At 44.2% G+C, this 16,202-nt stretch overlaps 1 protein-coding gene across 1 annotated transcript in view; it reads left to right on the top strand.

Annotated features, from left to right (window-relative positions):
- Positions 1 to 739: 739 nt before the first annotated feature.
- The window catches only part of LOC311137063 (chromatin remodeling regulator CECR2-like), a 99,423-nt gene continuing 83,960 nt past the window's right edge, over positions 740 to 16,202 (top strand). Inside the window, exon 1 of the mRNA XM_084171386.1 lies at positions 740 to 1,005. Within this exon, the coding sequence (XP_084027512.1) occupies positions 886 to 1,005 (120 nt within the window). The 5' untranslated portion in view covers positions 740 to 885. The remainder of the gene's footprint in view (positions 1,006 to 16,202) is intronic.

Raw genomic sequence — 16,202 nt, 5'->3', positions numbered from 1 at the left:
TCACCTCCTGATCAGTGCACACGTCTCTCCTTTAGGCTACATGCGCTTTCCACCTCCTGCGATGGGGGGAGCCACAGCTTTAGATACTAACCTTACTTAGTCTCCATTGAAAGAGACTGCCGTTACAAAACAAATGTATTCAAAACCTTTTCCTCACTATTCTAGCTAATAGATCTACACTTAACTGTGCTTTTATATAAACTGCATGATGAAATATGAAGGCTAATTGCTAGCCTATAATAGGAGTTCAATAAGGAGATGATTACCTAACTTATCATAACTGGTCCAGGGAGGACAAAACGAAAGAAAAACAACATCCAAAATATGGCCCAGTGAACAAATAAATGTAAGTCCATGTAAATGCACCTGCCGCTTTGCGCACACAATTTTATGTAGATACCGTACTTTTGAAAGACCATTCAATTCACGAGCATACCCTTTAAATGGGGACTGGTCTATCAAGTCGAGGTGGTGGTGGATGGCCGCAGAAGATAGCATAAACAAAACAAAGAAACCAGATAATCAAATGTTAGTACCAATACATATTAATTTAAGTAGAATTGCATGTAAACCCATATTTAGATGGGTATTATAAATGCTTGTTGGATTTTCGTATATTTTAATACACTGCGTAAGTAACCGAACACCCCTCCTCGCGCGGAGGTGGTAGCGCCACCCCATCTGTTCAGCTCTTGTGAAATTCTGATTGAAACAGATTGTAACTAGCTAGCACTCTCCAGCCCGGGTTGCAATGGCAACTGACTGGATGGAACAACAACTTTTGTAATTTATTTAAAGGAAGTTTAAATTAAGGAGATTTTACACTAACCTTGCGGAAATTATTTCTAATGTGAGAGACAAAGTTATAAAATTTTCGGTCCGAAAATGTCCCAGGGATGTAGAATTTCTGTGGAAGAGATCCAGTCTTGGTGGGAAGTCCCCGCCATAGCCCACTTCTGTTCGCTGTTCAGGACTGCATTCAACCTACCAGACTTTGAAATTGAGGTAAAGAAGTTCTGGAAATTACATTTAGAATTTTGGGAGACTTTTTTTTCTATTTTTGGACTGAATATATTACAATTTCCTTCACATTTGCCTCATATAATGCGTTTGTAGGGTAGTTGAAAAGTAGCTAACAGTTAGCTATAGCTTATCTTACTATTCAGAACTTATCTGTGTTTACCTATTGTAGCTAGCTAGTTGACGCGCTAGCCAAGTTAGCTAACGTTACTAACTAACTAACTAGCTAGTTAGCTAGCAAGTGCCTAGAGTAGTTAGCTAAGTCAGAATGTTTGAAACCTCGTTATTAAGTTCCAGTTGAAATACACTGTATTGTTTTATTTCATGGTATGTATGCTGTTACTTTGTATAACAAGCCATGGAACGTTAGCTACACCAATGGTCGTGTGTTGTATTTTGATAACAACATTAACTAGCTAGTTCTTCCGAAACAGAACCATGTGGTGTGATCCGTTTTGTTTTCATTTGGTGAAATCTAACGTTACGCTCGTGTTTATAGCCATCCAGTAAATCGCACGTCTTTGTCCAAACGTTAACCAAGTTATAGATTAAAACAAATGTAAATTATATCACCGTAAAAAAGCTCGAAGTTAGAGCTATCTGTAACTTGTAAGTTATTGATACGAGAGCCCTATTATCTTTAGCTAATACTCTCAACGCAATAAATCACACGCACGTGAATAAAGGGTAACGTTACTTGCAGGTTGTATCTTTGTTGCTTTTGATCCACTGTTGCCATGTTTTTATCAAATAGTCAAGTTCATGACGAGAGTTTCGAGTTTATTGTCAAGCAAGCCATCTGGCTTGGGTAGCATTTGACATTCTGCCATTGTTTCATTCTCTCATGTTTTAACGTTAGTATGATGAAACAGGCGTTAAAAATGCTTGTTTTCTATGAAGCTAACAGAAATGTGTGTCGAGCGTCAGGAAACATTGCGTCGGTCATTTCGCGCGTTACTTTGCTATGTGGGAATAATTTAGATGTATTACACCTCTGTTACATAATTCAACTTTATCATCGGTTTCTTCTTCCAATTCCAACAGAGTGGTTTCGTTTATGTCGTTTGTTGGCGCTCACTGCTTGGCTGGTTAGTATGCAGTCAGTGTAATGGGGTTTGTTTGATCCATCGAATAATTATGGGACTTGAAGAAAAAGTGTAAGGTCAACATCACTCATCAACAGCCCCCATTACTCTCGGGAGTGAAAATCACATGCAGGCATCACTTTGTTATTGGATGAGGGATAGGTTGGTAAACATCACCTCTAGTTTGTAGGGAAGTTGGTATTATCAGTTGACAGTTTTAACAGGATATATATGAATGCATGTGAAAATACAACACAATACTGCAGCAATCAGCGTGTGATATCATGATACAAATGCCCCGATTCTGTAGAACTCCGTTTTGAACGTTTTGCACAGTTTGGTTTTACGCGGATGCGCGTCCTGCAGCCACTGCGAGCGACTGACAATCTATCTTTAACCGCATCACTAGGCACAGATCACATGTGCTGCCTTGCCTGCATCCACTGTAGTTGATTTCGAGGAACATCTTATTTGATGGATCGTTTAATCCTTGACGCATATCAATAACTATATCTATGATAATGTGGTTTCGATATCAGATGTGTCCTGCTCAAATGCGCACCATAAACCGACCCACTGATTTGTGACACTTTTCTTGATATATTTGAGGTCTTAGTCAGGCACACTCTTTGTTGTCCTAGGTCACAAGTCTATTGTGCTCTGGGCAATAGAGTTAAGAGTAGAACCTGTATCTCTGAATGAATGTCAAAGCCCTTCATTGAAAGAAAGGCGCCGGAGGAAATGGCTGTCGTTTTTACGGCCCCCTAACCAATTGTGCTGTGTTTTTTTGCGTTATTTGTAATTTATTCTGTACATCATGTTTCTGCCACCGTCTCTTATGACCAAAAAGAGCTTCTGGATATCAGGACAGCGATTACTCACCTCGTATTGGACTAAGAGTTTTTTCTTCAACAAGTCGGACGCAAACAATATTCTACAGACACCCGACAAGGCTCAAATCCCCGTCATTCGCATGAGAAAAAGACGGAGATATCGTGGACGTAGGTCGGGGTGCCTTGTAAGGATCCGACGGTGAGCGAGTAATCTGCCTCTTCCATCAGCACTATTAGCCAACGTACAATCATTGGAAAACAAAATGGACAACCTACGATCACGGATATCCTACCAACGGGACATTCAAAACTGTAATATCTTATGTTTCACCGAGTCGTGGCTGAACAATGACATGGATAACATACAGCTGGCGGGATATACACTACTTCGGCAGGATAGAACGGCTGACTCCGGTAAGACAAGGGGTGGTGGTCTGTGTATATTTGTAACAACAGCAGTTGCACGAAATCTAATGTTATGGAAGTCTCGAGGTAGAGTATATCATGAAAAGCTGTAGACCACACTATGTACCGAGACAGTTTTCATCTATATTTTTCGTAGCTGTCTATTTACCACCACAAACCGATGCTGGCACTAAGACCGCACTCAGTGAGCTGTGTAAGGCCATAAGAAAACAGGAAAACGCTCATCCAGAGGCAGCGCTCCTAGTGGCTGGGGACTTTAATGCAGGGAAACTTAAATCCGTCCTACCTCATTTCTACCAGCATGTTAAATGTGCAACGAGAGGGAAAAAAAACTCTACACCACCTTTACGCATACAAAGCTCACCCTCACCATCCATTTGGCAAATCTGACCATAATTATATCCCCCTGATTCCTGCTTTATAAGCAAAAACTGGAAGCACCAGTGACTCGGTTAATAAGGAAGTGGTCAGATGATGCTAAGCTACAGGACTGTTTTGCTAGCACAGACTGGAATAGATTCCGGAATTCTCCCGATGGCATTGAGGATTACACCACATCAGTCACTGGCTTCATCAATAAGTGCATCGATGACGTCCCCCCCACAGTGACTGTACGTACATACCCCAAACAGAAGCCATGGATTACAGGCAACATCTGCACTGAGCTAAAGGGTAGAGCTGCCGCTTTCAAGGAGCGGGACTCTAACCCGGACGCTTATAAGAAATCCTGCTATGCCCTCTGACGAACCATCAAACAGGCAAAGAGTCAATACAGGACTAAGATTGAATCGTACTACACCGGCTCCGGCGCTCGTCGGATGTGGCAGAGCTTGCAAACTATTACAAACTACAAAGGGAAGCACAGCCGCGAGCTGCACAGTGACACAAGCCTACCAGACGAGCTAAATCACTTATATGCTCGCTTCGAGGCAAGCAACACTGAAGCATGCATGAGAGCATCAGCTGTTCTGGATGACTATGTGATCACGCTCTCCGTAGCCGATGTGAGTAAGACCTTTAAGCAGGTCAACATTCACAAGGCAACAGGGCCAGATGGATTACCAGGACGCGGACTCCGAGCATGCACTGTCTACTGGCAAGTGTCTTCACTGACATTTTCAACCTGTCCCTGAGTGAGTCTGTAATACCAACATGTTTCAAGCAGACCACCATAGTCCCTGTGCCCAAGAACACTAAGAGAACCTGCCTAAATGACTACCGACCCGTAGCACTCACGTCTATAGGCATGAAGTGCTTTGAAAGGCTGGTCATGGCTCACATCAATACCATTATCCCAGAAACCCTAGACACACTCCAATTTGCATACCGCCCCAACAGATCCACAGATGATGCAATCTCTATTGCACTCCACACTGCCCTTTCCCACCTGGACAAGAGGAACACCTACGTGAGAATGCTATTCATTGACTACAGCTCAGCATTCAACACCATAGTGCCCTCAAAGCTCATCACTAAGGACCCTGGGACTAAACACCTCCCTCTGCAACTGGATCCTGGACTTCTTGATGGGCCGCCCCCAGGTGATAAGGGTAGGTAACAACACATCTGCCACACTGATCCTCAACACAGGGGCCCCTCAGGGGTGCGTGCTCAGTCCCCTCCTGACTGCATGGCCAGGCAGAACTCCAACACCATCGTTAAGTTTGCCGACGACACAACAGTGGTAGGCCTGATTACCGACAACGATGAGACAGCCTACTGGGAGGAGGCCAGAGACCTGGCTGTGTGGTGCCAGGATAACAACCTCTCCCTCAATGTGATCAAGACAAAGGAGATGATTGTGGACTACAGGGGGAAAAAAAGAGGACCGAGCACACCCCCATTCTCATCGACGGGGCTATAGTGGAACAGGTTGAGTTCCTTGGTGTCCACATCACCAACAAACTATCATGGTCCAAACACACCCAAGACAGTCGTGAAGAGGGCACGACAAAGCCTATTCCCCCTCAGGAGACTGAAAGGATTTAACATGGGTCATCAGATCCTCAAAGTTATACAGCTGCACCATCGAGAGCATCCTGACTGTTTGCATCACTGCCTGGTATGGCAACTGCTCGGCCTCTTACCGCAAGGCACTACAGAGGGTAGTGCGTACGGCCCAGTACATCACTGGGGCCAAGCTTCCTGCCATCCAGGACTTCTATACCAGGCAGTGTAAGAGGATGGCCCCAAAAATTGTCAAACATTCCAGCCACCCTAGTCATAGACTGTTCTCTCTGCTACCACATGGCAAGCGGTACCGGAGCGCCAAGTCTAGGTCCAAAAGGCTTCTTAACAGCTTCTTCCCCCAAGCCACAATATTCCTGAACAGCTAATCATGGCTACTCAGACTATTTGCATTGTCCCCCCCCCCACCCCCTCTTTTACGCTGAAGCTACTCTCTGTTTATTATCTATGCATAGTCACTTGAACTCTAGCCACATGTACATATTACCTCGACTAACCTGTGCCCACGCACATTGACTCTGTACTGGTACCCCCTGTATGTAGCCTCCCTACTGTTATTTTATTTTACTGCTGCTCTTTAATTATTTGTTATTTTTGTTTTTTACTTAACACTTATTTTTCTTAACTGCATTGTTGGTTAAGGGATTGTAAGTAAGCATTTCACTGTAAGGTCTACACCTGTTGTATTTGGCATGTGGCAAATACAATTTGATTTAATTGATATTGCCAATTCCTTCTACTCCATTTCAGAAATACTTCTGGGATTATGTGAGAGGGAGAATATGTATACTGCAATAATATGTATTTGTCACTCTTAATTGCTGCAGGACAACATTGTAGACAGTACAGATTGTATTGTGCTGTTTTCAAAACATTCATTTAGTTGATAACATTGTCTGGTGCATTTGCTTAAAATGTGGGTGAAGGAAACAGTTATTCTCAGCTAATGTGTTTAACTTTATGCATATTAATACATGTGCCTTCTCACACCGCTGAGGTGTGCAGTAATTCCCTGGCAACGCACAGTCTTTTGTGTGTTAATGCTTACTTAACCACCTTGCTTTCAGTATAGTCCCAGTCGGTATTAGATAGAACATCGCGGCCCTGTCTGCCTGTGGGGAAAACAAACCGTGGTTACCTAGGTTACCCCATTGGTTTACAGCAGAAACTACATTTAAGTCTAAAGATTATTTTTCAACATTGCATGCTCCCGGGTGTTCTCAGTACTTAGAAAAACATAATATTGTAGGGCTTCCCTCATGCCCCTTTTCATGATGGTGCTAGCAGTCATGTGAGTGATTGCTAGCTAGCTAGCCAAGACCGACAACACAAATAAACTGACTATACAGATACAGGTAGTGAGTTTAGTATAGTCCGTTTGTAATAAGTTAAATGTCTTACCTGTAATGAAATGTTTTCCACACACATAGCTACATGTAGCCTACTTGAACACCGGGTCCCCACATTTCCAACTCTTCCACGCCGAATAGCCTGAAGACACAGGGCTCTTCTCACAGGCTATATTTCCCTACGTGGGAGCATTGCAAACCATAAGTCAGGATATTTGACCTGCTTACATGTAGATTGAACAACACAGCAGCTTTTCAGCATGTTTTGTTATTTCTGTATAACTAAATTACATTGGGGGTCAATAGGAAATAATGTTTTTCCCCACCTAATTTGTGGTCGAGGGGAATTCCTTATTACGTGAATACACTACGAGTCAAAAGTTTGGACACACCTACTAATTTTAGGGTTTTTCTTTATTTTTACAATTTTGTACATTTGTAGAATAATAGTGAAGACATCAAAACTATTAAATAACACATATGGCATCATGTAGTAACCCAAAAAGTGTAAAACAAATCGAAATATATTTTATATTTGAGATTCTTCAAATAGCCACCCTTTGCCTTGATGACAGCTTTGTACACTCTTGGCATTCTCTCAACCAGCTTCATGAGGTAGTCACCTGGAATGCATTTCAATTAACAGGTGTGCCTTATTAAAAGTTAATTTGTGGAATTTCTTTCCTCCTTAATGCGTTCGAGCCAATCAGTTGTGTTGTGACAAGGTAGGGGTAAGGGGGTATACAGAAGATAGCCCTATTTGGTAAAAGACCAAGTCCATATTATGGCAAGAACAGCTCAAATAACCAAAGAGAAACGACAGTCCATCATTACTTTAAGACAGGAAGGTCAGTCAATATGGAAAATGTTAAGAAGTTTCTTCAAGTGCAGTCGCAAAAACCATCAAGCGCAATGATGAAACTGGCTCTCATGAGGACTGCCATAGGAAAGGAAGACACCCAGAGTTACCTCTGCTGCAGAGGATAAGTTAATTAGACTTACCAGTCTCAGAAATTGCAGCCCAAATAAATGCTTCACAGAGTTCAAGTAAAAGAGACATCTCAACATCAACTGTTCAGAGGGGACTGTGTGAATCAGGCCTTCATGGTCGATTTGCTGCAAATAAACCACTAAAGGACAGCAATGATAAAAAGAGACCTGCTTGGGCAAAGAAACACGAGCAATGGACGTTAGACCGGTGGAAATGTGTCCTTTGGTCTGGAGTCCAAATTGGAACATTTTGGTTCCAACCGCTGTGTTTTTGTGAGACGCGGTGTTGGTAAACGGATGATCTCTGCATATGTAGTTCCCACCGTAAAGCATGGAGGAGGAGGTGTTATTGTGTGGGGGTGCTTTGCTGGTGACACTGTCTATGATTTATTTAGAAATCAAGGCACACTTAACCAGCATGACTACCACAGCATTCTGCAGCGATACGCCATCCCATCTGGTTTGGGCTTAGTGGGACTATCATTTGTTTTTCAGCAGGACAATGACCCAACACACCTCCATGCTGTGTAAGGACTATTTTACCAAGAAGGAGCGTGATGGAGTGCTACATCAGATGACCTGGCCTCCACAATCCCCCGACCTCAACCCAACTGAGATGGTTTGGGATGAGTTGGACCGCAGAGTGAAGGAAAAGCATCCAACAAGTGCTCAGCATATGTGGGAACTCCTTCAAGACTGTTGGAAAAGCATTCCAGGTAAAGCTGGTTGAGAGAATGCCAAGAGTGTGCAAAGCTGTCATCGAGGCAAAGGGTGGCTATTTGAAGAATCTCAAATATATCATATAATTTGATTTGTTTGACACTTTTTTTTGGTTACTACATGATTCCATATGTGTTAATTCATAGTTTTGATGTCTTCACTATTATTCTACAATGTAAAAAATAAAGAAAAACCCTTGAATGAGTAGGTGTGTCCAAACTTTTGACTGGTACTGCATATCTCTTGTTTATGTCTGATTTTAGGGTGCGTTCGTAAATTTGCTCTGGCTATCTACTCCAATTTCAGAGCACTCTCGTCTGAGTGTACCAGAGCACAGAATAACTGATGAATTTACGAACACTCAACACCCATTGAATGTGGCTGGTGTCAGTAAACGTGATTCAATTGTTGCCAGCAGCACAGTTAGTCACCAACGCTCTGCTAGGGCGAGTAAAATGGTCAGAGTGAGGTGTTCTGTCAGTTGTGTCTGGAAGTAGCTAGCCAACATTAGCCAGTTAGCTTGAGTGCTTTAAAAAAAAATGCACCTTTATTTAACCAGGTAAGCCAGTTGAGAACAAGTTATCATTTACAACTGCGACCTGGCCAAGACAAAGCAAAGCAGTGCGATTTAAAAACAACACAGAGTTACACATGGGATAAAACAAAACATATAGTCAATAACACAATAGAAATTCTACATACAGTGTGTGCAAATGTAGTAAGTTATGGAGGTAAGGCAATAAATAGGCCATAGTGCAAAATAATTACAATTTAGTATTAACACTGGAGTGATAGATGTGCAGGAGAAGATGTGCAAATAGTGATACTGGGGTGCAAATGAGCAAAATAAATAACAATATGGGGATGAGGTAGTTGGGTGGGCTAATTACAGATGGGCTGTGTACAGGTGCAGTGATCGGTAAGCTGCTCTGACAACTGATGCTTAAAGTTAGTGAGGGAGTTAAGATTCTCCAGCTTCAGAGATTTTTGCAGTTCGTTCCAGTCATTAGCAGCAGAGAACTGGAAGGAATGGCGGCCAAAGGAGGTGTTGGCTTTGGGAGAAATACCTGCTGGAGCGCATACTACGGGTGGGTGTTGCTATGGTGATCAATGAGCTAAGATAAGGCGGGGATTTGCCTAGAAGTGATTTATAGATGACCTGGAGCCAGTGGGTTTGGTGACGAATATGTAGTGAGGGCCAGCCAACGAGAGCGTACAGGTCACAATGGTGGGTAGTAAATGGGGCTTTGATGACAAAACGGATGGCACTGTGATAGACTACATCCAATTTGCTGAGTAGAGTGTTGGAGGCTATTTTGTAAATGACATCGCCGAAGTCAAGGATCGGTAGGATAGTCAGTTTTACGAGGGCATGTTTGGCAGCATGAGTGAAGGAGGCTTTGTTGCAAAATAGGAAGCCGATTCTAGATTTAACTTTGGATTGGAGATGCTTAATGTGAGTCTGGAAGGAGAGTTTACGGTCTAACCAGACACCTAGGTATTTGTAGTTGTCCACATACTCTAGGTCAGACCCGCCGAGAGTAGTGATTCTAGTCGGGCGGGCGGGTGCAAGCAGCGTTCGGTTGAAGAGCATGCATTTAGTTTTACTAGTGTTTAAGAGCAGTTGGAGGCTACGGAAGGAGTGTTGTATGGCATTGAAGCTCGTTTGGAGGTTTGTTAACACAGTGTCCAATGAAGGGCCAGATGTATACAAAATGGTGTCGTCCGCATAGAGGTGGATCCGAGCGTCACCAGCAGCAAGAGCGACATCATTGATATACACAGAGAATAGAGTCGGCCCGAGAATTGAACCCTGTGGCACCCCCATAGAGACGGTTATTGCGTGTATAATATCGTTTAGGACCTTGAGCGTGGCTGAGGTGCACCCATGACAAGCTCGGAAACCGGATTGCATAGCGGAGAAGGTACGGTGGGATTCGAAATGGTCGGTGATCTGTTTGTTAACTTGGCTTTCAAATACTTTCGAAAGGCAGGGCAGGATGGATATAGGTCTGTAACAGTTTGGATCTAGAGTGTCACCCCCTTTGAAGAGGGGGATGACCGCGGCAGCTTTCCAATCTCTGGGGATCTCAGACGTTACGAAAGAGAGGTTGAACAGGCTAGTAATAGGGGTTGCGACAATTTCGGCGGCTAATTTTAGAAAGAAAGGGTCCAGATTGTCTAGCCCATCTGATTTGTAGGGGTCCAGAGTTTTCAGCTCTTTCAGAACATCAGCTGTCTGAATTTGTGTGAAGGAGAAGCGGGGGGGGGGGGGGGGGGCATGGGCAATCTGCAGCGGAGGGTGCAGAGCTGGTGGCCGGGGTAGTGGTAGGCAGGTGGAAAACATGGCCAGCCATGGCAAAATGCTTGTTGAAATTCTCGATTATTGTAGATTTATCGGTGTTTCCTAGCCTCAGTGCAGTGGGCAGTTGGGAGGAGGTGCTCTTATTCTCCATGGACTTTAGTGTCCCAAAGCTTTTTGGAGTTAGTGCTACAGGATGCAAATTTCTGTTTGAAAAAGCTAGCCTTTGCTTTCCTAACTGATTGTGTATATTGGTTCCTGACTTCCCTAAAAAGTTGCATATCGTGGGGGCTGTTCGATGCTAATGCAGTACGCCACAGGATGTTTTTGTGCTGGTCAAGGGCAGTCAAGTCTGAGGAGAACCAGGGGCTATATCTGTTCTTAGTTCTGAATTTTTTGAATGGGGCATGCTTATTAAGTTTGAGAGGAAAGCACTTTTAAAGAACCAGGCATCCTCTACTGACGGAATGAGGTCAATATCCATCCAGGATACCCGGGCCAGGTCAATTAGAAAGGCCTGCTCGCTAAAGTGTTTTAGGGAGTGTTTGACAGTGATGAGGGGTGGTCGTTTGATCACGGACGCAGGCAATAAGGCAGTGATCGCTGAGATCCTGGTTGAAGACAGCAGAGGTGTATTTAGAGGGTACATTTGTCAGGATGATATCTATGAGGGTGCCTATGTTTACAGATTTAGGGTTGTACCTGGTAGGTTCGTTGATAATTTGTGTGAGATTGAGGGCATCTAGTTTAGATTGTAGGTTGGCCGGGGTGTTAAGCATACCCAGTTTAGGTCACCAAGCAGTACGAACAGTGAGGATAGATGGGGGGCAATCAGTTCACATATGGTGTCCAGGGCACAGCTCGGGGCTGAGGGGGGTCTGTAGCAAGCGGCAACAGTGAGAGACTTATTTCTGGAACGGTGGATTTTTAGAAGTAGAAGCTCAAACTGTTTGGGCACAGACCTGGATAGTACGATAGAGCTCTACAGGCTATCTCTACAGTAGGTTGCAACCCCACCCCCTTTGGCAGTTCTATCGAGACTGAAAATGTTGTAGTTGGGGATGGACATTTCTGAATTTTTGGTGGCCTTCCTAAGCCAGGATTCAGACACTGCTAGAACATCAGGGTTGGCGGAGTGTGCTAACGCAGTGAATAACTCAAACTTGGGTAGGAGGCTTCGGATGTTAACATGCAAGAAACCAAGGCTTTTACGATTACAGAAGTCAACAAATGATAACGCCTGGGGAGTAGGAGTGATACTGGGGGCTATATGGCCTGGGTTAACCCCTACATCACCAGAGGAATAGAGGAGGAGTAGAGTAAGGATACGGTAAAGGCTTTAAGTACTGGTCTTCTAGTGCGTTGGGTACAGAGAATAAAAGGGGCAGATTTCCGGGCGTTGTAGAATAGATTCAGGGCATTGTGTACAGAAAAGGATATGGAAGGATATGAGTACAGTGGAGGTAAACCTAAGCGTTGGGTAACGATGAAAGAAATAGCATCACTGGAGGTACCGATTGAGCCGGTCTCCGCGTGTATGGGGGGTGGGACAAAGGAGCTATCTAAGGCAGGTTTAGCTGGGCTGGGGGATCTACAGTGAAATAGTACAATATGAAATAACCGAAACAGCAATAAGCAAGGCATATTGACATGGGAGAGAGGCATAAAGCAATCACAGGTGTAATTCGAGAGAGCTAAGACAACAGCTGGTAATGGCGACAAAGTTTGGGCTGAGGCTAAACATAAACAGGATGCGGTACCATAAAAAGGAACAGTCCAGCAGGCATCAGCTGTATAGCTGAGTTATCATAAGGTCCGGTGAACAGCAATAGGATAGTTCGGAGGTAGTTCGGGGGCTGCTATAGCACTAGCGATCAAGAGGCCACGGCTAGCGTGTGCTAGCGGGCCGGGGCTAGCAGATGGATCTTTGTGGTCGACGTCGTAACTGGAAGCCTGTTGTAACCACATCAGACGATTTAGTCGGCAGACGAGTCGTGTTGGATCGGCGGGGCTCTGTGTCAACACTAGGAGGTCCCGTCCGGTTGACAGGGAGGTAGATAGCTGAGAGATGGGCCTGGCTCAAGGTTAACTCAGGGCTGATTAGCCAAACACAAACGTCCATTTGGTAGCAGCTAGCTAGTAGCGATGAATCCGGTGTTAAAGGTTCAGTGATTCCGGCAGAAAAACCGATATGTTCAGGGTCGAAAACACGCTGTGCAGACTGGCCGAATAATAGTCCAGGCTAGAGCTGGCTGGCTGGTAGGTAGTGCAGGCCACGGACAATGGTGAAGACCGCTAACGGTGGCTAAAAGCAAGTAGCTAGTTAGCTGGCTAGTGATGATCCGGTGTTAAGGTCCAGTGATTCAGTGGTTCCGGCAGAAAATCCGATATGCTCTGGCTCGATAGCGCGATGTGCAGACTGTGCAGACTGGCTGACAATTGTCCAGACTAGAGCTGGCTGGTAGGTAGTGCAGGCCACGGCCACGGACAATGGTGAAGACCGCTAACGGTGGCTAATAGCAAGTAGCTAGTTAGCTGGCTAGTTTCAGCCAGAGGTTCTGGATAAAAATGTATGAAGAAACAACAGAATCCGTTCCACATTGGGTGAGGCGGGTTGCAGGAAAGTATATTTAGTTAAAGGATGGAAAGTGAGATTGAGAAATATATACAAAAAATACAAAAAACAGGCTATTTGCATAAGGACACTACAGAAAACACGACCGCACTGCTATGCCATCTTGGTTCGTCTGAAACCCTTACACAGGTAGGCTATTTATACACTGGCCCAAACGGAACTGAGCTGAAAGATTGCCAGTTCTCCTCACTGTTTGAGACGAACTAAGCCCAATCAGTGAATTGTGGTCCTGGATGATCTTCTGTGCTACATTACCTGGCCTATAATGGAACAGAGCTTAGTGGATGGCTCTGTTCCTTGTTTGGTTTGTTCTGTTTTTAGCCCTAATGTGTGCTCTTAAATGGCTGTGGTGATAAAAGCAGGTGGCTCGCTCAGTAAATAGCACACAAATCCAGGTTTAAGAGGCTCTATTGTCTTTGATGTGTCCTTGCCTAGGAGGTGATCGTATGACCAAGCCGGAGTAAATGATCAACTGAGATGAGAGTAAACCTGTGTCTCACTTGACAGAACAGAGAGCCCAAGCGCTTTAGGAGATCACCTCAAGCTCTTCCTGTATTCACCAGCATGTATACAGTGGGCAGAACAAGTATTTGATATACTGCAGGTTTTCCTACTTACAAAGCATGTAGAGGTCTGTAATTTGTATCATAGGTACACTTCAACTGGAATCTAAAACAAAAATCCAGAAAATCACATTGTATGATTTTTAAGTAATTCATTTGCATTTTATTGCATGACATAAGTATTTGATCACCTACCAACTAGTAAGAATTCCAGCTCTCACAGACCTGTTAGTTTTTCTTTAAGAAGCCCTCCTGTTCTCCACTCATTACCTGTATTAACTGCACCTGTTTGAACTCGTTACCTGTATAAAAGACACCTGTCCACACACTCAATCAAACAGACTCCAACCTCTCCACAATGGCCAAGACCAGAGAGCTGTGTAAGGACATCAGGGATACAATTGTAGACCTGCACAAGGCTGGGATGGGCTACAGGACAATAGGCAAGCATCTTGGTGAGAAGGCAACAACTGTTGGCGCAATTATTAGAAAATGGAAGTAGTTCAAGATGACGGTCTGGGGCTCCATGCAAGATCTCACCTCGTGGGGCATCAATGATCATGAGGAAGGTAAGGGATCAGCCCAGAACTACACGGCAGGACCTGGTCAATGACCTGAAGAGAGCTGGGACCACAGTCTCAAAGAAAACCATTAGTAACACACTATGCCGTCATGGATTAAAATCCTGCAGTGCACGCAAGGTCCCCCTGCTCAAGCCAGCGCTTGTCCCGTCTGAAGTTTGCCAATGACCATCTGGATGATCCAGTGGAGGAATGGGAGAAGGTCATGTGGTCTGATGAGACAAATAGAGCTTTTTGGTCTAAACGCCACTCGCCGTTTTTGGAGGAAGAAGAAGGATGAGTACAACCCCAAGAACACCATCCCAACCGTGAAGCATGGAGGTGGAAACATCATTCTTTGTGGATGCTTTTCTGCAAAGGGGACAGGACGACTGCACCGTATTGAGGGGAGGATGGATGGGGCCATGTATCGCGAGATCTTGGCCAACAACCTCCTTCCCTCAGTAAGAGCACTGAAGATGGGTCGTGGCTGGGTCTTCCAGCATGACAACACACAGCCAGGGCAACTAAGGAGTGGCTCCGTAAGAAGCATCTCAAGGTCCTGGAGTGGGCTAGCCAGTCTCCAGACCTGAACCCAATAGAACATCTTTGGAGGGAGTTGAAAGTCCGTATTGCCCAGCAACAGCCCCGAAACCTGAAGGATCTGGAGAAGGTCTGTATGGAGGAGTGGGCCAAAATCCCTGCTGCAGTGTGTGCAAACCTGGTCAAGACCTACAGGAAATGTATGATCTCTGTAATTGCAAACAAAGGTTTCTGTACCAAATATTAAGATCTGCTTTTCTGATGTATCAAATACTTATGTCATGCAATAAAATGCAAATTAAATACTTAAAAATCATACAATGTGATTTTCTGGATTTTTGTTTTAGATTCCGTCTCTCACAGTTGAAGTGTACCTATGATAAAAATGACAGACCTCTACATGCTTTGTAAGTAGGAAAACCTGCAAAATCGGCAGTGTATCAAATACTTGTTCTCCCTACTGTACATATGTAGCCTAAATCAACTGTTGCTCAGCCCAGACTAGATCTAATTACAATATTTTCATTGAAGGCTGCATTTTAGCCTTCAGGCCTATTTCTGGGATGTGAGTTGTAGTTTATAATGCTCTTTCTAGCTCTGTATATCTGCGACGCCTTGAGGATATGTGGCCACACAGCTAGGATGTTCGAACTATGTTCGACCTGTTTGGAGGGACTCCACAGTTCAGAGTATGTTTGAGAGCGCCCCCTCCTCACTGGTGGTGTGGAGAGAGGGGTTCCTCTGATTTCTCATGGGGCTCAGTAAAACCATGTTTATTTCTCTTCACGCTGCATACCTTGAGATACCATGGAGGCAAGCAGGCCTACAGTAACATGGTAGTCTTGACGAGTCCAGTCCACCATTGTCTCAGTCTTGAAGAGTAGTCCAACTGAAATGTTCCCTGTCCTAAATGTTTCCGGTTAAAACACCTATGTTTGGGATTGATATAGCCTATTTTTCAGAAATACAATATTGGCCAGTAATTACAGCCAGTGAACAAAAGGGTATTTCTCACCAAATTCCTAGAACGTGAATAACATTATTTATATAGCAGATGCAACCAGGCTGTTTCTTTGAACTCCACCACCACAGATCTTAGAAGCTCATTTCCTGTGTTTGTACTTGTGCTCTGTCTGTGTGTCATGGTGGCACTTAGCTCTGTGATCAGCACTATCTGTGAACATTGAGGTTGGGTTACTTAAAGGAAA

This window comes from Coregonus lavaretus (assembly GCF_964263955.1).
Source record: "Coregonus lavaretus genome assembly, chromosome: 11".
Lineage (NCBI taxonomy): Eukaryota > Metazoa > Chordata > Actinopteri > Salmoniformes > Salmonidae > Coregonus > Coregonus lavaretus.
This window is presented reverse-complemented; position numbering and strand designations above follow the sequence as displayed.